General features: G+C 53.1%; 3 protein-coding genes across 15 annotated transcripts in view; 2 read left to right on the top strand and 1 right to left on the bottom strand.

Moving 5' to 3' along the window:
- The window catches only part of SIN3A (SIN3 transcription regulator family member A), a 73,023-nt gene extending 70,561 nt beyond the window's left edge, over window positions 1-2,462 (top strand). For all 3 annotated transcript variants that reach the window (XM_047794509.1, XM_047794507.1, XM_047794508.1), the window contains one exon: window positions 1,182-2,462. In XM_047794509.1, coding sequence (XP_047650465.1) covers window positions 1,182-1,412 — 231 coding nt within the window. In that variant the 3' untranslated portion in view covers window positions 1,413-2,462. The remainder of the gene's footprint in view (window positions 1-1,181) is intronic.
- A 2,546-nt stretch (window positions 2,463-5,008) lies between these two features.
- Window positions 5,009-16,949, top strand: MAN2C1 (mannosidase alpha class 2C member 1). Of its 3 annotated transcripts, none has more exons than XM_047795642.1 (26): window positions 5,014-5,249; window positions 5,515-5,640; window positions 6,304-6,427; window positions 7,763-7,833; window positions 9,171-9,348; window positions 9,642-9,831; window positions 10,976-11,082; window positions 11,270-11,380; window positions 11,740-11,832; window positions 11,962-12,078; window positions 12,304-12,399; window positions 12,502-12,647; window positions 12,978-13,101; window positions 13,490-13,611; window positions 13,725-13,810; window positions 13,938-14,093; window positions 14,269-14,379; window positions 14,520-14,652; window positions 14,909-15,013; window positions 15,118-15,274; window positions 15,369-15,512; window positions 15,886-15,995; window positions 16,097-16,176; window positions 16,311-16,459; window positions 16,548-16,657; window positions 16,729-16,949. In XM_047795642.1, the coding sequence occupies exons 1-26, from the start codon at window positions 5,149-5,151 to the stop codon at window positions 16,853-16,855; spliced, it is 3,174 nt and encodes a 1,057-aa protein (XP_047651598.1). In that variant the 5' UTR covers window positions 5,014-5,148; the 3' UTR covers window positions 16,856-16,949. The 3 variants fall into 3 exon arrangements, with proteins under 3 accessions (XP_047651596.1, XP_047651598.1, XP_047651597.1); XM_047795641.1 differs by having other exon boundaries at window positions 5,017-5,249; window positions 14,282-14,379; window positions 14,558-14,652; XM_047795640.1 differs by having other exon boundaries at window positions 5,009-5,249; window positions 11,962-12,399; window positions 14,282-14,379; window positions 14,558-14,652.
- Window positions 16,950-17,485: 536 nt separating this feature from the next.
- NEIL1 (nei like DNA glycosylase 1) lies at window positions 17,486-24,376 on the bottom strand. Of its 9 annotated transcripts, none has more exons than XM_047795663.1 (10): window positions 24,275-24,376; window positions 22,138-22,593; window positions 19,902-20,021; window positions 19,743-19,806; window positions 19,385-19,484; window positions 18,842-18,969; window positions 18,484-18,511; window positions 18,237-18,298; window positions 17,949-18,094; window positions 17,486-17,768 (listed from the first exon to the last, which is right to left on the bottom strand). In XM_047795663.1, exons 2-10 carry the CDS (start codon window positions 22,569-22,571, stop codon window positions 17,738-17,740), a joined length of 1,113 nt encoding a protein of 370 aa, XP_047651619.1. In that variant the 5' UTR covers window positions 22,572-22,593; window positions 24,275-24,376; the 3' UTR covers window positions 17,486-17,737. The 9 variants fall into 9 exon arrangements, with proteins under 9 accessions (XP_047651619.1, XP_047651621.1, XP_047651618.1 ...); XM_047795665.1 differs by having other exon boundaries at window positions 17,932-18,094; XM_047795662.1 differs by lacking the exon at window positions 24,275-24,376 and adding an exon at window positions 23,723-23,810 and having other exon boundaries at window positions 17,932-18,094.
- Between the last annotated feature and the right edge of the window lie 2,446 nt (window positions 24,377-26,822).

Genomic DNA, 26,822 nt, shown 5'->3' on the forward strand with positions numbered 1-26,822 from the left:
CTTGAGCTATAGGAAAGTGGGATGCATAAAGTTGGAAGGGTAGGCAGAGGCCACAGGACTTGGTCTCATAGGCCATGGTTTGGATTTTGTTGGAAGTACATGAAGTTGGAAGGGCAAAGACCACTTGAAAGACTACTCTCGTCCAGATGAGATGTGATGGTTACTTATGCTCTGGGGGTGGCAGTGAAATTATAAAAATTAGATTGGAGCTGTAATTGTCAGGATATAGTAACCATTGGATGTAGGCAAGTTAAGAGAAAGGAGAACATTAAGGATGATACCAGATGATTTGGGTTTTGTTTCTTTGCTTATTTTGCTTGAGCAAATGGGGAGTTTTGTTAATAGGAAGGGGTTTCCAGGTTTGGGAAGCAGATCAAGCATGCTGTTTTGAACTAGTTAAGTTAGAAAGGACTATAAAACATTCAGGGGAGATTGTCGAGTGGGAGATTTAATGTACTTCTCTCATTGTGCTGTGTGTTGTATGTCTGCATGTCTCTGATTCAAATGATTTGTAGAGTTGGGCAACACCTTATTTATCTTTGTATCCCCTACACTGATGGGGATGCATTCATGGGCACCGATAAATATTTACCAGATGAATGAATAGGAAGGAAAACCTCCCCTGAAGACCTGTTATGCCCAGCACGTTGCTGGGCAGGGTGGGGTAATAGTGGGAAGAGGGAGTGGGTTTGAAGCCCTTTGCCTTGCAGCTGTTTTACATAGAAGTGGATTGCCATGCTGACAGAAATAACCTCAACTCATTGTCTCACTCTCGGTACAGAGCTGGCTTGCTGGTTTAGAAATGTAAATTGATGGAAACAAGAAACTCTACCTATTTTTATCAAGTCTGTCTTGACCCCACCGTCCCTGTTCCACAGGTGATACTGATGGATGCTAAAATCGAGAAGCATTGAGCTAGTTCTGCCCAGACCCTGTGTTGGCATTTCTGAGGGCTTTATGAGTTCCAACTCGCTACATGTTTTAGGTTCTTAGTCTCTTTCAGTTATCTTCAAGTAGACTCCTGTTGCCCCCCACACACTCCTCTTTTTTTTAAAACCTAACAGTGATATCAGTGACCTGAGCCCACATCTTTCCCTTGCTGCTTTAGGAGAAAATAGGGCTTTGTACTTCAGAGATTTCTGATGCTACTTCATGATATTTTTTTCCCTTCTATTTTGCAGTCCCATGAGCGTGTAAGCAAGCGGCTACATCAGAGGTTCCAGGCCTGGGTAGATAAATGGACCAAGGAGCATGTGCCCCGTGAAATGGCAGCGGAGACCAGCAAGTGGCTTATGGGCGAGGGGCTGGAGGGCCTGGTGCCCTGCACTACCACCTGTGACACAGAGACCCTGCACTTTGTGAGCATTAACAAGTACCGTGTCAAGTATGGCACAGTGTTCAAAGCCCCATAACTGCAAAGCCAGAGCAGATAACTTGAGGGGAGGGTTGTGGGGGGGCATATGCCCTCCCACACACTGAAGAAACAAGGAAGATGCCTTTCAAGCCTCACTGGGCCTCTCTGGGACATGGCCACCTCATCTGTGTGTGGCTGGTGCAACCTGGCACCAAGTGGGCTACATATAAGGAACGTGGATACCTTACAAAGCCAGAGCTGGAACATTTCCCAGGGGTTTTGGGTATTAGCTTGCCCTGGAGAGGAAGGAAATCCACGCAAGCACAGAGACATGCAGTTTGCTTGCACACACCAGCAGAGCTAAGACTGGAGTCTCCTGGGGCCTGACCTTCGAAGAGGGAACCAGATGCTATTTACACCTTGACTGGATTGGCGAGCACTGACAGACTGGGGAAGGACTCATTGCTCAGATGGATTGTAACTCTGATGATCACTGCTCCTTTCCTCTCCCTGCAAAAGGAAAAAAACTGGATTGGATTTTTTTTTTTTCCTGGTCACTTGAGCACATCTAATCACCCATTAGATTTTTCTCTGGGACCTACAGTTTGGCTTTGAGATTGATCATTTTGTGAATTTGATTCCTGACGAATTCTTTGCTGCCTGCCCTTTACTCTCTCCTCTGGTTCTCAACCTCAAGTTCAAATCAGTCCTTTTTAGGTCCCGTGGAACTGTTTTGTACCTGCTTCTTTACTAGTCTACCCTAGTGCCATCCACCAGCTTTATTCTCTCTCTCTCTCTCTCACAAACACACAGACACACAATTTTAACTTTTTTTTTCTTTTTTGTAAATAATGTACATACTGTCAATTTTTTATTAAAAAGAAATATGCTTTGATGTGCTAGCATATCTGCTCTAGCTTCTTGTGTACCATAGTTCTATGTGGCTTCAGATTTAGTACCTATGAACAGATGTACAAGACATTTATTACACTTTTTACCAAAGGGAGTTACCGTTGTAGTACTTTTGTGTAAAACTTGTCTTCTTCCTTGCCCCCAATTTTTTTTTTTTTTTTTGTAAATAAATAAAGCTTGGTTCGTACTTAAGGAATAAACTCCCTTGTCCTCACCAGAAAACTATTGTGAAGCAGGGATCTGGGCTTCAGTTCCTTATCTACGATACAAATAGGATTTTGCTTTAAATAATTATCAGTCAGTTGGCATTTGTCCCAAATCAAAATATCTCGGATTTTTAAAATGAATTATTCAGGAGTTCCCTTTGATGGTGCAGCGGGTAAAGAACCTCACACTGTCCATGAGGATGCAGGTTCAATCCTGGGCCTGGCTTAGTGGGTTAAGGATCCCACATTGCCGTAGCTGTGGTATAGGTCAGCAACTGCAGCTCCAATTCGACCCCTGATCCAGGAACTTCCATGTGCCACAGCGTGACCATAAAAAGAAAATAGAATTATTCATTTATTTTAGTACAGAATTATTCTTTTAGTACATACTGTTCCCCCTATTTCAACTGTTTGGAAATATTTTATACCTAGGCAAGTCGTTCAGCTATGTAGTTTGCACTTCTATTTTTTTTATTCCTATTGGAAATGGGGGTGAACAACTTAAATACCAAACCAGTATTTGAAAGAAGTGTGTGATTATAAATGGAGTTGAGGGAGATTTGATACATTTCATTAGCAGCTGCAAATGGAATATACATACATTTTTTTAATTACATAAATTTTCACTGGCAGATATTTAAATATGAGTGATTAGGATTTTTATATGTGGTCAGCCTGGACTTTGTGAACAAAGACCAGCTGAGCCTCTCCCAGTACTCTGATGGATTTTTCTCCAGCAACCATTATCACCCTAGTCATGTCAGTAAAGTAACTGACAGTGTTTTATGTGGTTTTGTTTAATTGAAAATCCCCAACATCACCATCATAAAACCACATATTTTGGCTCTGGACTTTTATAACACAGAGTAGACTTCCGATTTTAGATTTTTTTGTTGTGGAGCGTGTGGGCAGTGGAGGGGCAGGACAATTACAGGAGTCTCTGAGCCCAAAAGTATAGGGTGGCAAGAGAGCTTTGGGGGAGGAGATTCTCTGGTGAAGCTGGGGCAGTGATTGTGGGGAAGGATCTTCAGGTTTCCTCAGCAATAACTTATCTGTCCCCCTTTGGTCGCTTAAGAAAGATCATGATGACTTAGAACTGGAATTGATGGGACCTGACCAGGGCAGCCCCAGCTGTTGCTGTCTCTGCATAGGGTTATGCCCAGAGCAGCTGCTTGCAGGTTAGGATAGGGTTTCAGGGCCAGTTGAGAAAACCCCAACTTATCAGTGCACAAAGAAAGCAGTACTTTTTTGTTCTTTTTTTTTGCTTTGCTTTTTAGGGCCTCATGTACGGCCTGTGGAAGTTACTGGGCTAGGGGTAAAATTGGAGTTAAAGCTGCCGGCCTACAACACAGCCACAGCAACACAGGATCCAAGCTGCACCTGCCACCTACACCACAGCTCACTGCAACGCCGGGTCCTTAACCCACTGAGCAAGGCTAGGGATCAAACCCGCATCCTCATGGATACTAGTTGGATTTGCTTCCACTGTGCTGCAGTGGGTACTCCCACAAGCAGTTTTTTAAAACCTACTGCCTTCTGACATCTGAGCCCCAAGCTCAACTCAGCCTACCTTACAGCAGCAAGTTGATATTTTTATTTATTTATTTTGCTTTTTAGGGACGTACCCACAGCACATGGAAGTTCCCAGTCTAGGGGTACAGTTGGAGCTACAGCTGCCTGCCTACACCACAACTACAGCAACACTGGATTGGAGCCATGTCTGCAACCTACACCACAGCCCACAGCAATGCCAGATCCTTAACCCACTGAGTGAGGCCAGGGATCGAACCTGCAACTCCATGGTTCCTAGTTGGGTTCGTTTCCCCTGTGAGCCACATCAGGAACTCCAGGTTATATCCATATTTTAAATCACGTTTGGTATTCTGTACTTACTTACCTTTCCCTACTATTTGCATTTGAAATACTGTAAACCTGACTTGGTCAGTATTTCCATTAAAACATTAGGGCTCATGTTGTGTATATTCTTTTCTTCCTAATGGTTTTACAGACAAGGACTCTTAGTCCTAGGAGGGAGAAAAACGCTGCCATTAGATAACCAGAGTTAACACGAGGATGAAATTGGTGTTTCTGGAATTATGGCTTCTCTAAACAAGTCAGTCCCATGAAGGGAAATGTATTACTCTCTTAGAATCATGATTGTTATGTCTGTGATCTGCCATCTCAAAATTTCAGTTTCTGGTGATGGGCAGCAGTTACCCTTACACATGAAATAAAACATGCAGTAGAGGAAGCTGAGGTTACTGGGGTGCAGAGCCCTCCCTCATTTAACACCTGCCCGCTGGTTGGCTTGAATGCACCAGGCTCTTTCCACGTTAAGCGGACGCAGGTTTTCCTGGGTAGCCAGAGGTCTGGACTGGGACCAGAGGGCAAGGGTGGTGCCCGCTTGTAGCTTCTGAGACTGGGTAACCTCCTGGCCATCGTGCCTGTCTCTGTCCCTGGCCTTTCGCAGAATCAGCGTCAAACTTCTCACTTTATTTAGGGAGGGATTTGCCCGGCAGCCACCAGCTAGGAGGAGAAGGGAGAGCCTTCGGTGTTCCAAGAAAAGCTGCCCGGGGCCTGGAAGGCGCCCTTCGGAAGTCGGAACCTTTGGTTCCGGGCCAGGGACGGCGCGGACAGCACCTGGGGCTTTCCGGGAAGAGGGGTAAGCGCGCGACCATGGCGGCGGCACCGGCCGTGAAGCACTGGCGCACTACGCTGGAACGGGTGGAGAAATTCGTGTCGCCGGTCTACTTTACCGACTGTAATCTCCGGGGCAGGTATGGCCCCCTTGCCCATGGCGCCAGCCTCCCGCATCCGCGCTCCACGGATCTTAGCCTTCGCGGGGCGTGGGGGGCGGGGGAGGCCCTCAAGTTTCAGCCGCCACCCGGGCGGAGGGGCAAAGTGGACAATTACCCGCTGGTGTCAGGGCTGGGTCAGGGGAGGACGGTGTGATGTGGGGCAGCCCTCTTGGCAGTAAATGGAAGCGCGTCCCTACCCGCTAGCTGGCCTGTGGGCGCGCGCTCACCGGCCCCTCCCGCCCAGGCTCTTCGGAGACAGCTGTCCAGTAGCTGAGCTCTCCAGCTTCTCGACGCCGGAAAGGCTTCCCTACCAGGAGGCAGTGCAGCAGGACTTCCGCCCCGCGCAGGTCGGAGACAGCTTCGGACCCACGTAGGTAACGCCCAGAGGGAGGGCTGTAAGGGCCACACCTCCATTGTCTGCCCGCTGCCCTAGAAAGCAACTTAGGGCAGAGCAGCGCCCTCTGCTGGGACACAGCCCTCTGGTCCCACAGCCTTTATGGGAAAGTTTCCTTCCCTTCCCTTCCCTTCCCTTCCCTTCCCTTCCCTCCCCTCCCCTCCCCTCCCCTCCCCTCCCCTCCCCTCCCCTCCCCTCCCCTCCCCTCCCCTCCCCTCCCCTCCCCTCCCCTCCCCTCCCCTTCTGCGACCTACACCACAGTTCACAGCAATGCCAGATACTTAAACCATGAAGCAAGGTCAGCTATTGAACCTACATCCTCATGGATACTAGTGGGATTCGTTACTGCTGAGCCGCAATGGGAACTCAGGGATGTTTTCATTTTACCCCTTCTCCCATTCCCTGGACACCCCTTAGGAAGGGCACCCTAGGACAGATCACAGACCCCTGATTCTCTCCCTCTTTCTTTCACCTTGCTGCACACCCCCTTACTTCTTTCTCATGGGTCAAAGTTGAATACCTTGTGATGCTGCAGATGCTTGGAAAAAGTCTCAAGCCTTTGCTGACCCTTAATCCAAGGAAGTATGTCAGAAGGACAGGGCTTCAACCCCCAGGCCCATCTCAGTTGTTCTCTTGCAGATGGTGGACCTGTTGGTTCCGGGTGGAGCTGACCATCCCAGAGGAATGGGTGGGTCAGGAAGTTCACCTTCGTTGGGAAAGTGATGGAGAAGGCTTGGTGTGGCGTGATGGGGAACCTGTCCAGGTAAGGAGCACTGCACCGGGTCAGGAATGGCCACATTTCAGCCCTGGTCTCTGGAGAAGCCACAGCTGAGTGGCTCTGCCTGCCGGATGCTATCAGGATTTCAGGATTGGGCAAGGTCCCCTGTCCTGCTTGGTCCCTGTGTAATTGGTCCTTCTCATACTTGAATGGGTGGCTTATGGATCTCAACATAGTGCTAAACCAATCCTGTCACTGACTGGTCACACTCCCATTCTGGGATGAAAGTAATTACTAATAAAATTCAGTAGTATGTATGGCAGATCCATTTATGAACCCTCTATTAAGTACCAGGTGCCAGACTAGTGGCTTCGCAGACTATATCACTTTATATTTTTGGTTTTTCTCTTTTTTTTTGGCCACCCCACAGCATATAGAGTTCCTGGGCCAGGGATCGGATCGGAGCCACAGTTGCAACCTAAGCTGCAGCTGTGGCAACGCTGGATCCTTAAACAACTGTGCTGTGCCAGGGATTGAACCTGTGTCCCAGTGCTCCCAAGATGTTGCCGATCCCATTGTACCACAGCTGGAACCCCATATTTTTGGTTTTTAATAAACTAATTTTTATCATATATAATATATGCTACAACAGTTGGGAATGGGGACTTTCAAACAGTTCTGGATAGGGATAGTATAAAGTTTAAAAAGTCCTCTTCACCTGAAAAAATAGTTCTCTCCCTACTCTACCATCCCATCCCAGTTCCCATATAGAGCATCTATTAAGTACTTTGTTTATGCATCCATCCGTATCAGGTTTAATCGTCACAATCCTATGAGGTAAGTCTTTAGGGCCATTGACAGACTAAGAAACCGAGATGTAGAGAGGTTAGCACACTTGCTCAGGTTCACACAGCTTCCATTCCAGTTGAACTAACCCTCAATCTCAGGTTTAGGATTGTTGTTCTTCTTGTACAGAAAGGTGGCAGACTCCTCCCTTCACTGGCTCAGTGGATGTCTCCTGAGTGCCCTCTCTGGGCTGGTCCCTGTACTAAATACTGAGGATATCGTGGGGAATGAGGCAAACCTGCCCCTGACTTCGTAGAGTTTCCTTTCCGATGTTTATTCAGGGGTACAGAAGCCACAGAGGACCTGACACCTACCCATGACCCCCCAAGACCCCTTTTCTGCTGGTAGATAGGTTGGGGCACCTGCTACCAGAGATCCTTGATTTGTCAGTCTTGGCTTTGTCTGGGAGAGAGGAGCCAGTGCTAGGGACTTGGTGGAGGGGCCTGGCCTCCCTCAGCTTTTACTTCACCTAAACTGTCTGAAAGCCTGTTTTTGTTTTTGTTTTTGTTTTTTTTCCACTCCACTACCCACCAGGGTTTGACCAAAGAGGGAGAGAAGACCAGCTATGTCCTGACTGACAGGCTGGGGGAAGAAGACCCCCGGAGGTGAGTGAGTCCCTGTGCTGTGGTTGACCAGCACTGTAGAGGAGGGGTTACCAGTTGGCAAGGAGGAGCTGAGGCCCAGAATGATCCCAGAAACACATCCACTTTAGGAGCTCCCCTGGTGGCTTAGCAGTAACAAACCCAACTAGTATCCATGAGGACTTGTTTGATCCCTGGACTCCCTCAGTGGGTTAAGGATCTGGCATTGCTGTGAGCTATGCTATAGGTTTCGGACAGGTCTTGGATCTCGTGTTGCTGTGGCTGTGGTGTAGGCCGGCAGCTGCAGCTCCAAGTCAACCCCTACCTAGCCTGGGAACCTCCAAATGCTGCAGGTGCAGCCCTAAAAATACAAAAAGAAAAAAAAGAAACACATCCACTTTCAAGACAACTATCTTCATATCTCAGTTTGTTTTTAAAAAGCAGGATTTTCCTCTTTGATTATAAAGATAATGTTTTGGTTCTTCTGTTAAATATCAAAAAGCACAAAGAAGTAAATAACTCCCATTATCCTACCACCTAGAGATGCTCATTATTAACATCTCAGCCTTCTTCTCAGGAATCCTTTCAGACATAGTTGTTGCTAATTGAGGTTGTATTTCTTCGATATTTTGCGTCCTGATTTCTTTCATTTCATGTTATAACGTGCATTTTATCACACCATCCAAAAACTCTTCTTAGATAATTATTATTATATTTTATAATATTTATTGAATATTGTGTGTCAGACACTGGAACTATGATGGTCATTGACAGCAGGGGGACTCGTATATACTTACGTAATTCCAAAACTGACGAGGGCTCTGAAAGAAAGTACTGGGAGCTTAACATGAGAAATCTGTTCCAGACTAAGGAGAGGGATAGGAGGAAGGTCATGGAAGGAAATCATGTTTGCTGTCTGAAGACTGAGTAGAACGGCACTGCAGCCCACCATGCTGCTCCAAACCACGGCCTGTCCATGTTGGGTGATGGATTTTTGCTCTGAAAGATTGGGCCTGAGAGATCCAAACACATTTTTAATAAGCAAAGAGGGTTCTAAGACCAAGGCAGTGCTTTATAAAGACAGCTTTGGAAATAAAAGACTAGCAGCATAAGTCCCACAGTTCCAAACCTGGCTACTTAGTCTCCCCGCCCAAGGCTCAGAACACTCAATAGCAGAACATGGGTTTAGTCTGTTGTTTCATCGGTGACCCTCTCACACAGGTGCTTAACATACTGTGGGATCCTCTGGGTGGTGGATCCTGGGGACAAATGAGGAGTCCGCTGGGTGCCTCCTTGGTCCTCCCACCCAAGGCCCCTGGGTCCCCAGGCCCTTGGCCTGAGGCTGCCTCCCCCATTTGTAGCCTGACCCTCTACGTGGAAGTAGCCTGCAATGGGCTCCTGGGGGCCGGCAAGGGATCCATGATTGCATCCCCTGACCCAGAGAAGATGTTCCGGGTGAGCCGGGCTGAGCTGGCTGTGTTCCACCAGGATGTCCACAAGCTCCTGGTGGATCTAGAGCTGCTGCTGGGCATAGCCAAGGTACTTGACAGCCCCACTCCACCTGCCACTCTCTAGGGCCCTATTCCAGGCAGCCTGTTTCTTGAGTTGGGTAGTTGGGACTCTGGGAATCCAGAGTAGGGAGAGTGGTTCTGCCTGCCTGGGTGTTGGGAAGATTTCCCTGGGTAAAGGGGAGGAGGGAAACGGTGCTGAGCAGGGGATCAAAGCGTTGGAGGTAGGGGGAACTCTACTGGGAACTCTCGGGAGATCAGCTGGGGCCTAGTTTTGGAGACTGCTTGCTTGAGATGGGGATTAAGGGGCGGAATCTGCTCCAGGGCCTTGGGGAGGACAACCAGCGCAGCTTCCAAGCCCTGTACACAGCCAACCAGATGGTGAACGTGTGTGACCCTGCCCAGCCTGAGACCTTCTCAGTGGCCCAGGCCCTGGCTTCCAAGTTCTTTGGCCAACGTGGGGGTGAAAGCCAGCATACCATCCATGCCATGGGGCACTGCCACATTGATACAGGTAGGACAGCAACCAGCCTGGTTGGATGGGGGATGCAGGAATGACCTTAAAGCTCTTATAGAACTGCATGATCCACATCAAGTTCTTGTCCCTCTTGGGCCTCAGTTTTTTCCATCTGTAAAATGGGGGAAGGGGAATGGACTGTGGGCTTTGCTAGGTGTGGCTTCATTTATTCTTTCAACAAAATCTGATGCCCCATGTGACTCCATGCTAGATATTGAGGGGTAGGACTATAGAGATTGATGACCACAAAATAGGCAGACACAGTTGCTACCATGATGGAGGGAAGTATGGGGTGGGGAGGGGGCCCAGAAGAGGCACTTAACCCAGCTGGGTATGGGGGATTCAAGAAAGGAGGAGGTGACCTTTGAACGGAGTGACGATGAGTAAGAGTTTGACAAGGGTGCCCCAGTCCTCAGATAGGAGTGGTGTGGAAGGAGTTGAGATGGGGACTTGAACGCTGGGGGAGGTTTCCTGGAGGGGATCAGGAGTTCAGTTTTGAACCTGTTAAGTTTGCAGTGTCTGTGGGGCTTATGGGAAATTGATGTTTTTAACAAACTCCTCAGGGTATTTATTCTGATGCAGCGAAAGTTTATGAACCACAGAATAAGGGCTTTATCTGCTGAACCAAAGCATGGGATATCGGGTGCTGAGCTGGTAAAGAAGGGACTGAGGCCTAGGGTTAGGAGAGGCTGTAGTGTCTCACGCTGGATGGCTGGCCCAGGCAGGTCCATCCCAGGAAGGCTTGCCCTCTGTTCCAGGATATCCTTCAGTGTATGTGCAGGGACAAACCCCTGCTGCCTCTTAAAGGATCCTCTCTAGAGGTGTCTAGACCTCAGAGTAAGGCTATTCCATCGACTGGGGCCCCCATTTCCTGATGTGTAAAATTGATCCAATAGTCCCAGCCAGCCTCCTTTCCCTAGCCCCTGCTCCCCCCTTGCAAGAGTGATATAAAGTGAGTGCTCAGGACAGTTGCCACAGGGCTTTGCAGGGAAAAGGCCTGGGGTGGGAGGAGGGCTAGGGTGACCCTCTGGAGGCCCAGACTGGGCCTGGTTGGGCTTGGGGCCAGGGGTGAGGCTGGAGATCTGTGAGGAGCTGGGAACCTTATTGTTCGCCCTCTATCCTCTGCCCCCTCCCTGTCTAGCCTGGCTTTGGCCCTTCAAGGAGACGGTGCGGAAATGTGCCCGGAGCTGGGTGACAGTTGTTCAGCTCATGGAGCGGAATCCCGAGTTCATATTTGCCTGCTCCCAGGTCAGAGAGACAGCCATGTGGGGGCACCTGGAGTCCAACAGGTCCTAGTGTGAGGTTCCAAGGGCTTCTTGGGCCTGAGGGTCAGGGCTCCTTTTCACCCCCAGCCGCCCTCTGGGCCCCAGGTACTCAGCCCCAGGTGGTGCTCTTGTTGCTTCTGCCTCAGCTCCTGCCCCATCTGCCCCCACAGGCGCAACAGCTTCAGTGGGTGAAGAGCCACTACCCTGGCCTGCATGCCCGGCTCCAGGAGTTTGCCTGCCGTGGGCAGTTTGTGCCTGTGGGGGGTACCTGGGTGGAGATGGTAAGTGCAGTCGCAGTCCCTCAGCCTGAGGCCATAGCATCATGGCCTTCCTCAGCTGAGCCAGCGACTTTCTGCAGGCCCTTCATGCCCCGTCTGTAGCAGCACTTATTAATCCTTGGAATCCCAAGGCCTGGGACTTCAAGTGGGAGGAGAATCTCAAGCCTGTGACCCGGGCCTGGACACCCTGCCCCCACCCACGGCAGGCAGACAGTTTGGCCTGAAGGGAGGAGATGGGCGCTACCTGGGCACTAGCTGTAACCCGGGCTCAGAGCCTGGCTTCTGATGGGGTGGGCTGCCCTGAGCTCCTGCCTATCCCACCTGGTGCTGACCCTGGCCGCCTCGCCTTCCCTCACTGCCAGGATGGGAACCTTCCCAGTGGAGAGGCCATGGTGAGGCAGTTCCTGCAGGGCCAGAACTTCTTCCTGCAGGAGTTTGGGAAGATGTGCTCTGAGGTAGGCTGGGAGCGGCTGTGCCTGTGGGCACGTGGGGCTCAGCTTGTCCGTGAGTGATAAGGATTTCAGGCTGTGGCTGCTCCACCAAGAGCCCTGGTTCCCAAGCCACAGAGGCCTGTTTCCCTGCAGTTCTGGCTGCCAGACACTTTCGGCTACTCGGCGCAGCTCCCCCAGATCATGCGCAGCTGTGGCATCAGGCGCTTCCTCACCCAGAAACTGAGCTGGAACTTGGTGAACTCCTTCCCGGTGAGCAGGCCGCAGGGGGCTGGGGTCAGAGCGGGCCTGGGTCCCAGCTGGCCCATTCATCTCTCCCCAGGCATATTGAAGGGTCCTGGACAGACCACCCAACCCTCACCCAGAGAAGGCTTGCCTCCCCGGGGGTCACACGGCAGGAGGGGCAGGTCTGGGAGGCCGGGCTCTGCCCCAGCCCTGGCTCTGGCCTCTCTCTCTTTCCCGTCTCCCTGCCTGCAGCACCATACCTTTTTCTGGGAGGGGCTGGATGGCTCCCGTGTGCTGGCCCACTTCCCGCCCGGTGACTCATATGGGATGCAGGGCAGTGTGGAGGAGGTGAGAGAGCACCTTGTGGCCAAGGCGGTGGGGGGCAGGCTGGAGAGGGCTGGGTATCCTGTCCTCAGTTGACCCCCTGCTGACCTGCCCCTGCCTATCCAGGTGCTGAAGACTGTGACCAAAAACCGGGACAAGGGGCGGACCAACCACAGTGCCTTCCTCTTTGGCTTTGGGGATGGGGGTGGCGGCCCCACCCAGACCATGGTGGACCGCTTGAAGCGGCTGCGCGATACAGATGGGCTGCCCAGGTCGGGCCAGGGCTCCCTCAGCCCCACCGTCCCCTTTGCCTTGAGCCTTTCCTTTTGCTCAAACATTGGGCCCTGCACCTCCCCAAGATCCAACCCCCTCCAATCCTAGACCAAGGGCTCCTCCCAACTTCTACCCTGGAGGCAGGGTGGGGGAAAAGCTGAGGATGGGAAGGGGCATAACCCTACCAGAGGGGTCTAGAACTGACTGTGTGGACAGAGCTTTCTGGAGGCAGCTCCTTACTCGGGGGCTGGACCTCTTGTTGCCTCTGCCTTTGAGAAGGGTGAGTCACATGGCCAAGGCCGGGGGTCCAGGCTTGCGGTCTCCCTCAGGGTGCAGTTTTCTTCTCCCGAGCGACTCTTCTCAGCGCTGGAGACCCACTCGGGGCAGCTGTGCACTTGGGTCGGGGAGCTCTTCTTGGAGCTACATAATGGCACCTACACCACCCATGCCCAGGTTAGGAGCTAGTTGCTAAGCCAAGCGGAGTAGGGGGTGTTGCCTGTGAGAGGCCCAAAGGGTCAGAGTGGGAATCAGAGGACAGAGCCCAGCTGAGACCTGGGAGAAGAGGCTTGGGTTCCATGAGCAGCAGAGAGGAAAGACGTGCAAGAGCGGGGGTGGGGGTGCAGGCTCAGGAGCCCAGAGGAGGCAGGACTGAGCCTCCCTGAAGGAGGAGGGGCTTTCCGCTGAGGGAAGAGGAGGGAGGTATTTGGGGCAGATCACTCATAAGAGGCCTTATCCAGGAGTCTCTGGGGAGCCATCAGGGGTTCTGAGCAAGGGAAGGCTTTGGAAGCTGTCCTGTGATGCTTGAACGGATTCTAGACTGATCCCCCCACCCTGGGCTCAGATCAAGAAGGGAAACCGGGAGTGTGAGCGGATCCTGCATGACGTGGAGCTGCTCAGCAGCCTGGCCCTGGCCCGCAGTGCCCAGTTCCTGTACCCAGCAGCCCAGCTGCAGGACCTCTGGAGGTCAGCCTGACGTCTGCCCCCTGCCACCCACTAACTTCACCCGACCGCTCTGTGGCTGCCTCCTCCTCCTCGCCTTCCCCAGCCCTCCCCAGCCCTTCCCTTGACCCCCACAGGCTCCTGCTCCTGAACCAGTTCCATGATGTGGTGACTGGAAGCTGCATCCAGCTGGTGGCAGAGGAAGCCATGTGCCACTACGAAGGTGAGGCTGACAGCATTTCTGCTGCTGGCTCCAACACCCAGGGCAGAGCCCCCAGTGTGTCCCCTGTGGGACACTCAGGGGTCACCCAGGCCCACTGCCCACCCATGACCAACCAGTCTCTCCCCAGACATCCGGTCCCATGGTAACACATTGCTCAGTGCCGCAGCTGCAGCCCTGTGTGCTGGGGAGCCAGGTCCCGAGGGCCTCCTCATTGTCAACACGCTGCCCTGGAAGCGCACTGAAGTGTTGGCCCTGCCCAGGCCTGGCGGGGCCCACAGCCTAGGTATGAGCTTGGGAGAAGGGTGGCTAATGTAGCAGGAAGGATCAAGGCCAGACCGAGTGGGGGACACTCCTCTGGGGATCTCTGCCCCAGGCTAGAGTAGTATTAGTACTCACCCCTCCACCCCCCACCCCAAGTAAGGTTCTTGAAATGTCAGGGAGGCTGCACTGATGCCCAGGCCTCATCCCCAGCCCTGGTGACAGTACCCAGCATGGGCTATGCTCCTGCTCCCACCCCAACCTCATTGCAGCCCCCGCTGCCCCAGCAGCCTGTGTGTGTAATGCAAGAGGTGAGTGCTGGCATGTCGCTGTGGGGCGGGGGCTGTGTTGGGCTGTTCCTAACAACATGGGCATTCCGAGCTCCCCAGCCTGGAGCAAGTGGTGAGGTGGGGCTAGGGCTGGGGTCGGGCAGGCTGTTGGTTGCGACAAGCCCCTTCAGACTTAGCCTCAAGGCCCCCTCTCATCAAGACGGATGGTTCTGTGACTCTGGACAACGGCATAATCCGGGTGAGGCTGGACCCAATCGGCCGTCTGACGTCCCTGGTCCTGGTGGCCTCTGGCAGGTGCTAACCCTTCACTGCCTTCTCCCAGTGCCTGGCAGGTGGATCTCTGAGCTCTTTCTCCCTCTGTCCCCTGGCCACAGCTGACCACAGTAACCCACCAGTGGCTCTGGCCTGGGACCCACATGGAGCCGGGCAGGCTGGGTTGGGGATCTCCTGTCCCCTGGGCCTGTTCACCCTGCCTGCACCCCACCCACCCGAACAGCTGGAGAGACTAGAGTCATACCGTTGTGAAGTACCAATCCTCATGTCCTTCCAGGGAGGCCATTGCTGAGGGCACCGTGGGGAACCAGTTTGTGCTGTTTGATGATGTCCCCCTGTACTGGGATGCATGGGACGTCATGGACTACCACCTAGAAACTCGGTGCGGGCTGGGCAGGACTTGGAGTAGTGGGGGTGGGAATACAAGTGTATGGGTGCCCTCCACCAAGCTGTCCTGGCTCAGTGCCTCCCTCCCCTATTCCACAGGAAGCCAGTGCTGGGCCAAGCAGGGACCTTGGCAGTGGGCACCGAGGGGGGTGTGCAAGGCAGTGCCTGGTTCCTGCTGCAGATCAGTCCCAGCAGTCGGCTCAGCCAGGAGGTTGTGCTGGATGTCGGCTGCCCTTATGTCCGCTTCCACACTGAGGTAGCAGGGGCAGGCATCTGGGTATCTTCCCCAGGTGTGGCTGGTGAGGAGGAGTCAGCCCAGGTCTGTCCCTCCCCTTGCACCCCCACCCCAGGTGCACTGGCATGAGGCGCACAAGTTCCTGAAGGTGGAGTTCCCTGCCCGTGTGCGGAGCCCCCAGGCCACCTATGAGGTCCAATTTGGACATCTCCAGCGGCCCACCCACTACAACACCTCTTGGGACTGGGCTCGATTTGAGGTCTGACTTTGGGGTGGGGCTGGGTGAGGGGTTTGGGATCCTCCCTGGCTGGGGCAAGACTAATTGTGTGCTATGGGAGAGGGGGGGAAGATGATGATAGTACTTTCTGGTTCCTAACATGTATGCCAGGCATTGTACTGAATGCTTTGTCTAGTGTGCTACTCATGCCCATTTGGTGGGATAAGTACTCTTATCCCCTTTCCCAGATGAGGAACTCAGGCTTTAGACAGGTTGGGTGCTGTGCCCAGGGCCACCTATAGTGAGCGCTGGAATTCAGTCCTGTAGCCCTAGGACTCCCCTCGGTCTGGTGACAGGAACTCTGGAGCACAAGGAGAAGGTGGGACCCCGGGGTGCTCTCCCTTCTACCCTCCAGGTGTGGGCCCACCGCTGGATTGATCTGTCAGAGCACGGCTTTGGGTTGGCTCTGCTCAATGATTGCAAGTATGGCGCGTCAGTTCGAGGCAACGTCCTCAGCCTCTCGCTGTGAGCGGGGTACCCCCGGGGGGATGGTGTGGGGGCGCGGACTTCCTGGGACAGAACTAAAACAGCTCCAGCACCGCCCTTACCTACCCTCCCCAACCCAGCTTGAGGGCACCCAAGTCCCCTGACGCCACAGCTGACATGGGGCGCCATGAGTTCACCTATGCACTGATGCCGCACAAAGGTGAGTGCTGGATCCCAGGTCCCTCTTTGCTCTTCTGAGCCTCTGTTGCCCGAGCAGTCAGAGGATAAAACGACAGCGGTCCCTTGCGCCTACCCTCATTTTGCACCCCATTTCCCTTTCTGGTCTGCGCCCAGGCTCCTTCCAGGACGCTGGCGTTATTCCCGCTGCCTACAGCCTAAACTTCCCTCTGTTGGCGCTCCCTGCCCCCGGCCCTGCGCCTGCCGCCGCCTGGAGCGCCTTCTCGTTGTCCTCGCCCGCAGTGGTGTTGGAGACTGTCAAGCAGGCAAGGGGTGGGGCGGCACGGGGGCGGGGTCCTGGGCTGGTCACGCCCACAGCCCCCGCCCACTGCCCGCCTCTCCTTCTCTCCGCAGGCAGAGGCCAGCCCCCAGGGCCGCACATTGGTCCTGAGGCTGTACGAGGCCCATGGCAGCCACGTCGACTGCTGGCTTCACACATCGCTGCCGGTTCAGGAGGCAGTCCTGTGAGTGAGGGAGCACGGTGGGAGTGGGAGTCGTGCCCTCGCGGTGCCTCATGACCCCTCCTGTTCTCCAGCTGTGACCTCTTGGAGCGGCGTGACCCTGCTGGCCCCTTGCCCCTTCGGGATGCCCGCCTGAAGCTCACCTTTTCTCCCTTCCAAGTGCAGTCCCTGTTGCTCGTGCTGCAACCCCCACCGAATTGAGTCCCTGAGGGTGGGGGTTTGTGGAAGGCTTTGATCCTTATTTTTGCAAGGATCAGTCACCTCTTAAACAATAAACCTTTGGCTCAGGAACCCAGCTGGTAGTCCCTGCCTGGTGCCCTCAGGGCCCATCCTCAGGCTTTGATGGGGGAAGGTTTTATCCCAGGCATTTGGAGGCAGGGGCAAGATTTAAGGTTATCTGTGCCCACAGGGTCTGGATTGCAGCCCCCTTGAGAGAGACTGGAGATACTGGTGACCATAAACTTGACAAAGAGAGGATGATATAACCAGCTCTTCCCCTGTGTCCACAGGCAGAGGGCCTGAGGCTGAGGAGTAGGCCTGGTGGATGGGTTCTGGCTGGCCCTCGTTAGGAGGCGAGCATTGACTAGTCTGGACCAGGCTGGGGGAGCAGCTGCAGCCCTGAGGAATCCTGGACTGGAGGCAGCCCTGGGCTGCGGGTCTCCGCACCACCTCTCGAGGGCTATCCCTGCAGAGGCAGACTGTCCTTTGAGAGCCAGGACTTTGAGGGCCATGCAGAGGTAGTGGCCCTCCTGAACCCAGGGCTGGGCAGCAGGCCTCTCCACATTTAGCCTTCCCAGACCTCCTGCAGCCAGCCCAAGAAGTGCCAAGAAGTTCAAGTTTATCAGTTTATTAAAAATTAAAGCATTTTTCATGTGGGCTTAAAAAGTGGGGAAGGTAGGGTATAATTAAAAACATCATAGTTGTATAGGGAATGGCTATAGGGCCAAGGGCATCCAGTTCCCTGCAACTTCTAGGAAGCCACACAGGCCAGATCCAGAGCAGGGCAGCAGGAAGGGGTGGATGCAGGCAAGGAGAACCTCCTGTTAAGAAGCTGATGTCCCCTCAGGCTCCAAGGATGGGGTGTCACCCATGATCTTTCGGGGCCTGCGGCGGCCTAGGAGAACAGGCGAGGGAGGCCACAGCTCAGATTGCAGGCTGAGGACAGCCCCGCCAGCTTCCTCCCACTGCACTAGCTGCCAGCCCCTCCTCTCCTGGAAAGCTCGTTTTGGTGGTGCCCCTTCCCTCTCTAGAGGAGGATGCCACCACAAAAGGCCTGCCTGAGGTTGCCTGTCGCCTCCTCCTCTTCCCTTTCTCAGGGACTAGGGGGGTTTCTGGGTCCTGTTGGAGGCTGACCCCCTTGGGCTGCTGGGCTGTACTCTGCTCAAGGCCTCTCTGTGCCCTTCGTGTCCTTAAAGGGGCCTTGTTTTGAAGTGTAGGATCCTGGATGGAGAGAAAACAGGTCTCTGAGGAGCTCTAGCAGTTCAGAAGAGGTTGGTTAGTACCCACCATTGGCAAGGGAAGGGGCTGCCCAAGAGCCTGGCCTGGGAGGCGTGCAGGGAGGAGGCAGCCGCAGGGAGCCTACCTCCACTCTGTCCTCAGGGCCCTGCTGTGCTCCCTTGGATTTCTTCTTGCGGGACTTGCCCCCTGTAAGACACTGATGCTGACGGGCTGGAGGGTCCAGTGGCCTCAGCCCTCTCTCTCCAGACTCCCACTTTCCCCCTCTGGGGTGACTCCCAGAGTTGGAGGGGGGACCAGGATGGAGAAGGGTGCTCTAGCCCTTGCAGGCAACTAGTCCTTTCTGCTCTCTTATTGCATTAGGAGTAGCTTACCTTTGGGTGCCAGGGGTCCAGGATCCCCCTAAAATGGAATGAGGGGAATTCAGGAGTCAACCTAGCAGGGGGAATTTTCCCTGGAGAGGCATAACTCACTTGTCCTTACAGATTAGTGAAGCCCCCCCCCCCCCCATCTAGGAAGCTTCTCTGACCATCCCCTCCCCACACAGGTCAGAGCCAACAGCAAGGTCACCCTGCCCTGGGCTGCTCCACTAGCTGCAACCCTGACTCAGAGGAGGGAAGGGGCATAGCACAGGGAAAGCTCAGACCCTCAGGCACAGTGTGACCCCAGCTCTTTCCATTCCACCAGCTTCCTTGGGTCTCCATTTTCCTGTGTGAGCATTAGAGCCCAAACCTGGAACCAGATGGTGCGGCCATGCCGGTCCCGCAGGGAGTTCATGCCCGGTGTGCCATAACACCGCAGCCAGGCTCGGAAGGCAGCAAAGTCCTCCTCCCTGCTCTCCAGCCCATAGCCTTTGCCCCCTGTGGGACAGAGGAACCGGGCAGAGGTCAGAGGGCTGACTTAGGCAGGGAGGAGGGGGCGCCTTGTTAGACTTGGCTCAGACCTCAGCTTCACAAGCTGATGGCCTGAGTCAGGAGGCCAAGGCTCTCCCTCCTCCAGCTGTGTGACCTCAGGCTGGTGTCTTCCCCACTCTGAGCCATGGCTTTCCCATCTGGAGTGGAGTGAAGAATCCTCACCCTGCCCGCCTCATGGGTGGCTCAGAGGACATAGACACCTGATAAATGATGATAGGGAAGGAGATCTAGTCCACATATTTAGCAGCAACTAGGTCAACAAACTTCCATTCCCCAGGCAGGAACCCCAGGCCCAGAAAGGAGCAGGAACTGTCCTGGGTTACACGATATGCCGAAGCAGAGCTAGCTGACCCAGGCTCACCAAGCTGGACCACTTCCTTGGGCACTGAGTGGCACAGCTCCAGCAGGTCTGGGTTCTGCAGCTTGGCCTTGATCTTCTGGCTCAGGGTCAGCTCTGGACTCTGGAGAAAGGGCAGGGGTACGACCTAGCTGTTAGCGTGAGGCAGGACCACTCTGAGGGTGGCTGAACCCCTGAGGGGCTAGATCCCTTCTGAACTTGGCAGGACTCAGAGATAGTTCATCTGCCCCCATTACCCCCACATGCACACACGTTGTAGAGAAGAGGAAACAGGCTGGGAGCCAAGAAAGGCACTAAGCTGGAGACACCTGACCCACCCTGTACTGATAAGTGTGTGGGCACCCCTATCCTGCACACTCACCAGCCTGTGCCGCTGCAGTGCCTCCAGAACCGTGCGGGCCTTCTCAAAGGGGGGTATCCTCAGCCTGCGGTGAGGTGGAGAGAGGGAGCCATGCTAAGCAGTGGGAATGTGGATGCACCCAGCCACCCCTGCCCCCGTGCCCAAGGCCTGCCCGCTGACCGGTATAGGATCTCTGCCCGCAGATAGTTGCCAATGCCATTGAAGAACCTCTGGTCCAAGAGGGCCTCACAAATGGGCTGGTCAAAGGCCTTGTCTGCTAGGTTTCGTAACACATTCTCCCTGGAGGGACACAGCCTAGACACGTGACACCCATGCCTCCCACCCCCAACCCCTCCCTGCCTCCCAGTGGGTTAGGATCCTGTTCCTGGGTGCAAGGGGAGGAAACTGAGTCCCAGTTCCCCTTTTCCTGGCTTCGGTGGTATTTTGCAGTGGGCACCTCAGATTTCTGTTAAATAGGAACAACAATGTGGGATTTTAATTCATTACAAAAGATAAAAAATACCAATCAAAAGCAACATGTGGAGTTCCCATCGTGGCTCAGCGGTTAATGAATCCGACTAGGAACCATGAGGTTGTGGGTTCGATCCCTGGCCTCGCTCAGTGGGTTAAGGATGCAGCGTTTCTGTGAGCGGTGGTGTAGGTTGTAGACGTGGCTCAGATCCCGCGTTGCTGTGGCTCTGGCGTAGGCTGGCAGCTACAGCTCTGATTGGACCCCTAGCCTGGGAACCTCCATACGCCACAAGAGTGGCCCAAGAAATGTCAAAAAGACAAAAAAAAAAAAAAAGGAACATGTTCAAGAAAACCAATGAGGCGACATATGTGGTGTGTTTATCACCAAAGTGCCTCCAACTCAAGAAAGCTTTTAGAACAAGGCAATCCCAGGGTCTCAGGTATGCCCACAGTCTGGAACTCTTGTCTAGGAGTACTGGTTGGTTGGATGTGAGAACTTGACGTTGGTGGGGTCACCTACTTCAAGATGCTGAAGATCTCCCAGGCAGCTGTACTAGCTCTGTTTAGGAGTGAGTGGGCAAGTCTTGGCTGGTGAGTGCCTCAGCAGCCCGCATCCCACCTCCAAGGGTCATGGGTCGCCTCATCACCATAAGAATAAATGCATCCTGTTTCTTTGTGAGTCATGGCAAGACTGACTCAGTGATGGGCACAAGGAGGATATGAAATAGGGGGCCAGAAGACAGTTTGGGGGTAAAGGTAAGAGTGGGTGGTCGGCCCCCCGCAGACTTTGCAGCTGGAGGACCAAACAAATGGCCAAAGTGCTAATCATGTGAAAGAAACTTCAGAGCCAGCTGGCAAGAGTTAACCTTGTGGCGTAACTTTCCAGAAAAGGTGAAATGGGAGAAATCCAAGACCCACACAGACGCTTTCCTAGGCGTGCACGCAGGCTCATGCCCGGGAAGGCCTGGCGCCACAGTGTTCTGTGGTGCCAGAGATGCCCAGCCCACCCCAATGGGCAACCGAAGGCGTGCCTTCCCCGAGAAAGGGAGGACTTGCCAAGTCCACTCCAGGCCTTTGAGTTTGTGATACTTGTTGGAACACTTCTAGAGGCATGCATGGCTGGCCTCAGCTCAAATGTCACCTGGGGTGGCCTTTCCTAATGCCACCTCCTCAGCCCAAAGTTATTTTCTACCTCTTGAATTGTTCTTCAAGCATGTGTCTATTTGAATTGGTCTGGTTTCCTTGTTCCCCTTGCCCTATCTGAACGTTAGCTCTGTGGGAGCAGGGACCACATCCACACTGATCACTGCTGAACCCCCAACACCTAGAACTGGCCTGGCACGAAGCAGAGACTCATACACATTTTACCTTGAGAGGAAAGGACGTGGCTGACACTGTGTATCTTACGTGACCTGCATCACATCACAGGTGGGGCTGTTACCCCTCCCTCAGGCAGAAGACAGTCACAAAGAGCACGGGACACAGACCAGTGGGCAGGCAGAAGGTGGGAGACCACAGCCTGACTCAGAAACCATTTCTTTAGGCAGGCCCCTCCCCACCCGCTGGAAGCAATTTCCACTCAGCCTCCCCTCTTAACATCAAGTTGCTAAGCTCCCTCCCCCCTCCCCACACCTTTCTTGTTGGTTTCCAGAGAGCGCCAGAAGCAGTGTGGGATGCTGATCTGAGTCCCAGCTCTAACACTAACTGGCCATGTCCTCAGGGCATGCCTACCCATCCACCTCTTGCCCCTACCTCCTCCCACATCAGTTCTGGGTTTTGACATCCATTAGCTCAGGGGGCTGTCCCCAGGGAAGGACATTGTGTCTATAGATGAAGGGTCGGAGCCCAGGGAGGGCTGGAACTCACTTCTCATTGGCCAACGAGGCACTAACGAGCCAGGCCTGGAGCCCAGGACTATATTCATCACACCTGCTGCTGGCCCTACCTGAACTGCTCATACTCCAGCAGAACACACGGCCCACGGCTTGGATCCCACTCGCCTCCAAGTTCCCAGCGGCCGAAGCGACGGATGTCCACGAAGCAGAGGGCAAGTTGGGGGCTGGGTGGAGCCGTGTAAAAGCGCAGGTGGGCATGGGGCGGCAGTGCATCTCTGGGCACCAGCTGGAAGGAGCCGGTCATGCCAAAGCGGAAGACAAGGGCCAATGGCTCCTGTGGGGGCTGGGCCCCAGGCAGGGGGCTCAGCGTCAGGCGCAGCTCCTTGCCTCGGGCCAGGGCTGAGATGTGGTAGGCACTGCTCTCAAAGGGCACCTCAGGGTTGCGGCTGACAGGTGACTTCTCCACACACCCGCCAAACACCAGCTCCCTGCATGCTTCGTTCACGAAGTGGCTGGCCAGATGCAGCTCAGGGCCCTCAGGCATTCTGTGGGACGAGTGGCAGGCCCTGTGGGGTAGGATGACAACAGGTTGGGCCAGGTGTGCACCAAGTGAAGTAGGAATTAACACTCCCAGTTTTCATAGGAGAACCCAGAGTGTCAGAAGGGGCCATGGTTGGGAGTTCCCTTCAAGGCTCAGCGGTCAACGAACCCGATCACTATTCACAAGGATGCAGTTCTATCCCTGACCCCGCTCAGTGGATCTGGTGTTGTCATGAGCTGTGGTACAGTTCGAAGTTGCGGCTCAAATCCCGAGTTGCTGTGGCTAGGTCAGTGGCTGTAGCTCCGATTTGGCCCCTAACCTGGGAACTTCCATGTGCCCCCATTGTGGCCCTAAAAAGCCAAAAAGAAAAAAGAAAAGGAGGGGCCATGGTCAACTGGGGTTGGCAGGAGAGTCAGCTGGCTTGGCCACAGCCCCTGGCCCTCATCAGAAAATGCTGAGAAAGCTCAGGACACTGGGGAGCTCATTAACATCTTCCTCAAGCTTCCATGAATTCATGCTGATTTTAGAATAAAGTCCAGATCCTTCCTTGGGCCCATACTGTCACCTCATTTTCTCCCAGGCTCCCCCTACTCACTTGCTCCAAGCACACTGGTCTTCCCCCTCCCCCCCTGCCTTTGACCCAGCTGTCCCCTCTGAGAACACTTAAGAGAGGCCCTCCCCCCAACCCCCTAACGTCTTCCTTTCTTCCTGGCACTCCTAGAACCTGAAATAATTCCATTGTCTCTTGTCTGCCTCTACCTCCACTTCCACCCCTGAGTGGAAACTCTGCTTTCTCATCACCCCACAGCTTGGAATTGGGCCTGCATCTGTTGCCACAGTGGCTGAGGGGATGTCTGCGCCTGGAAGATAAGAGCTGGAAAGTCCGATGCTTAGAGGCTCAGCCAGCAGTGAGGACGAGCCTGCCACCACCCACTGATCAGCACCATAGCGAGGACGAGGAAGAGTGAATGCATGGATGTCCAGGCACATCAGCACTGGAGTCAGGTCCACACGACTCCGAGGCAGGTGGCCAGAGGCATCAGAAAGGGCTCCCCAAGCTCCAGGCTGTGGTCCAGAGGGGAATAGGAAACCGCCCAAGTCAGCGCCTCGGCAGAGAGGCAGAGGCGGACTCCCTCACCGTGGCCAGTTCCCACCTGGCTGAGGGAGGAAAGTCTGCCACTTGCCCCTTCTCCAGTGCGTTGCGAGATCGAAGACGAAGGTGTGTTTTGGGCGGAGGGGGGCATTTAGCCAGGGCAGACTCCTTTGCCCTCGCCTACCCCCACCCTCAGCGCCGCCCCGTTTTGCTGGAAAAGGTGAACTTCCAAGTTCCTAATTTCTCCAGGGACCGGCAATCTAAGGCTCGCCTCCCACCCACTCTTCCATCCACCCCCCCCCCGCCCCCACCTGTCCTGGGTTAACCCTGGCTCCGTCCTCCCCAAGGCCCCCAATCCCGTCCTCTCCTCGGCTCTGCTGCACAGACACCCCGACTCCCGCCGGAGGCTACCTGCCCCCCTCCGCGCCAGCTGGCAGTCACTACGGGGTTAAAGCCGAGGGCGGAGCTGCGCCTAGGAGCACGCTGGGAGCTGTGGTCGCTGCTCCAGCGCCCGCTGGGAAGTGTAGTTCCTCAGGTAGGTGGCAGAGACTGTTCGGGATGGGGTCCCCAAACTGGGGAGCCTAGGGGGTGGGAAAAGCTTTGGGGTAGTCACCTGGCCGGGAGGTGGCAAAAGAACCTGGCTTCCCGCTGCCCGGCGACGGCGGGGTCCGGGGTCAGGCGTGAGGGCCCGGGCTGCTGCTGTTTCTGTGGCTGTGGGAAGCCACCCGGCTAGTTCCAGACGAGCTCAGCGCTCCGGGCAGGGAACAGTAGCAACTGTCCCGAAGCAGAGGCGTCTGCAGCTGTGCGCAGGGTGGGAACAGGTGCTCGAAAAAAAAATGCAGTCCTAGGGACCGATGGTGGGCCTAAGTATCAGCTCAGACACAACAAAAACAAAAACATCATCACCACCTGTGGGGTGGGAAATGCAGCGAAGCAACAAAAAGCAGGGGCCCTGAGAAGCAGAACCCACTTCCGATGTGGGGGAGGGGCTCTCTGCGATGACGTTTAGGCTGAAACCTCAGAAGCAAGCCATCTGAGCAAGGCAAAGAAAGGGGACACTCAATACCGCGAGTGGAAGGAACTGCCAGTAAAGAGGCCTAGAGGCCAAAAAGCGATTGGTCTACTACAGCAGGCCCCTGTTGTTGAAGTCAGTGCTGGGAGGTGAGGACAGACACAAGCAAGGTCAGATCAGGTCTGGCCTCTGGAAGTATCTGTAAGGAGTTTGCATTTCATCCTACATGTAGTGGGTGCTGGTGCCTTACCCACAGGCTGGATTTGCTCCCTTCATACTCCTACTTCCTCTCCTTCATCTGTTTTTCCATTTATTTTGACAAGTATATTAAAGTAAATTGACAAATTATGACATTTCACCCCTAAAATTTAGGCATACATCTCTAGAAAGCGATATCCTACAAAGCCACAGTACTGTTATCAAACCTAACAGTTAACAATAACTTCTTAATATCATCTAATATGTAGCCCACCTTTGGATTTTCCTAATTGTCCACAAAATGTCTTTATAGCTAGTTTCAAGTTCAAGGCAGAGTCCAAACAAGGATTATATTTCTCTTTAGTCATTTTTAATCTAGATGGACTCACCCTACCCACTTCACCTCCCTTTTTCTGGTCTTCATGATACTGACCTTTGTGAAGAATCAAAGCCAGTTGTCCTCTGAGATGCCCCATCACATTCTGGATTCATCTGATGTTTCATTGGGTGTCATTAATTTGTTCCTCTATCTGTGGTTTTCCCTGCACACCAGGAAATTAGATCTAAAGGCTCGAAGATAACATATATCTCCTAGGTGCTGCCCTGTTCTCCAAATTGCATCAGATAAGGAGGCACACAACATCTGGTTGTCTCACTTTTAGTGAGGCTGAAGTTGATCACTGATGAGGCTGTGACAGCCAGCCTTCTGCATTGTAAAGGTATGTTTCACACCTTATAACCACTAAGTAATCTATGGGTTGATTTCATTTCTTTGTTGTTGTTGGTCTTTTTTTGTTTAAATTAACGTAAAATTTACCTATAGTAAATTTACCTATAGTAAATTTCATCTTTTTTAGTGTGTGAGTTTTGACAAATTCATACACTCACATATGAATTTCCCCATGCACTCCTTTATTTATTTATTTATTTTTGGGGTCAGACCAGTGGCATTTGGAAGTTCCCAGGCTAGGGGTCCAATCAGAGCTATAGCTGCCGGCCTACACCACAGCTCATGGCAGTGTCAGATTCTTAACCCACTGAGTGAGGCCAGGGATCGAACTCGTGTCCTCATGAATACTAGTCAGATACTTAACATGCTGAGCCATGAAGGGAACTCCCATGCACTTTTTTAGTTAATACTTCCATGGTACCCACTGGGCAACCACTGATCTTTTTTTCTGTCACTGTGGTTTTGCCAGTATCACACACAGGTATGCCTCATTTTACTATGCTTCATAGGTATTCCTTTTTAAAAAAAAAAATTTGAAAGTTTGTGGTAATCCTGCATTATCAGATGATGGTTAGTACTTTTTAGCAAGAAAGGATTTTTTAAAATTTTATTTAAGTATAGTTGATTTTTAGTGTTGTGTTTCTGCTGTATGGCAAAGTGATTTAGTTATACATTTATATATGTGTGTGTATATATATATACATTTCTCACATTTGGACACAATGCTATTGAACACTTAATAGACTACAGTATAGTGTAAACAAAACTTGTCTATGTGCCGGGAAACCAAAAACGTCATGTGACTTGCTTTATTGCCATGTTTGCTTTACTGCAGTGTTCTGGAACCAAACCTGCAGTATTTCTGGGGCGTGCCCATATATGGAAGCTTTAATATGTAGCCTTTTGAGTCTGCTTTCCTTCTCATGCCCTAATGCACTTGAGATCCATCCACCTTATGCTTAATAGTTCATTCCTTTTTATTGCTGAGTAGCAGTCCATGTGTAGACATATCAGAGTGTTTATCCAGATGAGGGACACTGGGTGGTTTACATGAGGCAATTCTTTAGCACCTCGTAAATACCCAGTTTCATCACATCAACCTTGCACCTTTATCACCATTAGTGACCTTGCCTCAATTCTGCATTTAATTGGCAGTTACAAAACGGTGATGTTCTATCATTCTTTCTACATTAGCTGGAATTCTTTTGTGAAGAAGAGCCT

The sequence above is a fragment of the Phacochoerus africanus genome, chromosome 9 (genome assembly GCF_016906955.1).
Source record: "Phacochoerus africanus isolate WHEZ1 chromosome 9, ROS_Pafr_v1, whole genome shotgun sequence".
Classification (NCBI taxonomy): Eukaryota; Metazoa; Chordata; class Mammalia; order Artiodactyla; family Suidae; genus Phacochoerus; species Phacochoerus africanus.

Bases quoted from the DNA above. Each gene is read 5' to 3' on its own strand.
- MAN2C1 (XM_047795640.1), top strand. From the start codon at position 5,149: ATGGCGGCGGCACCGGCCGTGAAGCACTGGCGCACTACGCTGGAACGG. The intron at 11,833-11,961 runs GTAGGCTGGGAG...GTTTCCCTGCAG, and splicing joins TTGGGAAGATGTGCTCTGAG to TTCTGGCTGCCAGACACTTT. The intron at 14,380-14,557 runs GTGAGTGCTGGC...CCTCTCATCAAG, and splicing joins CTGTGTGTGTAATGCAAGAG to ACGGATGGTTCTGTGACTCT.
- NEIL1 (XM_047795656.1), bottom strand. From the start codon at position 22,571: ATGCCTGAGGGCCCTGAGCTGCATCTGGCCAGCCACTTCGTGAACGAA. The intron at 20,022-22,137 runs GTAGGGCCAGCA...GTGTCCCTCCAG, and splicing joins CTGGAGTATGAGCAGTTCAG to GGAGAATGTGTTACGAAACC. The intron at 19,807-19,901 runs GTCAGCGGGCAG...ACCTCACCGCAG, and splicing joins CGGGCAGAGATCCTATACCG to GCTGAGGATACCCCCCTTTG.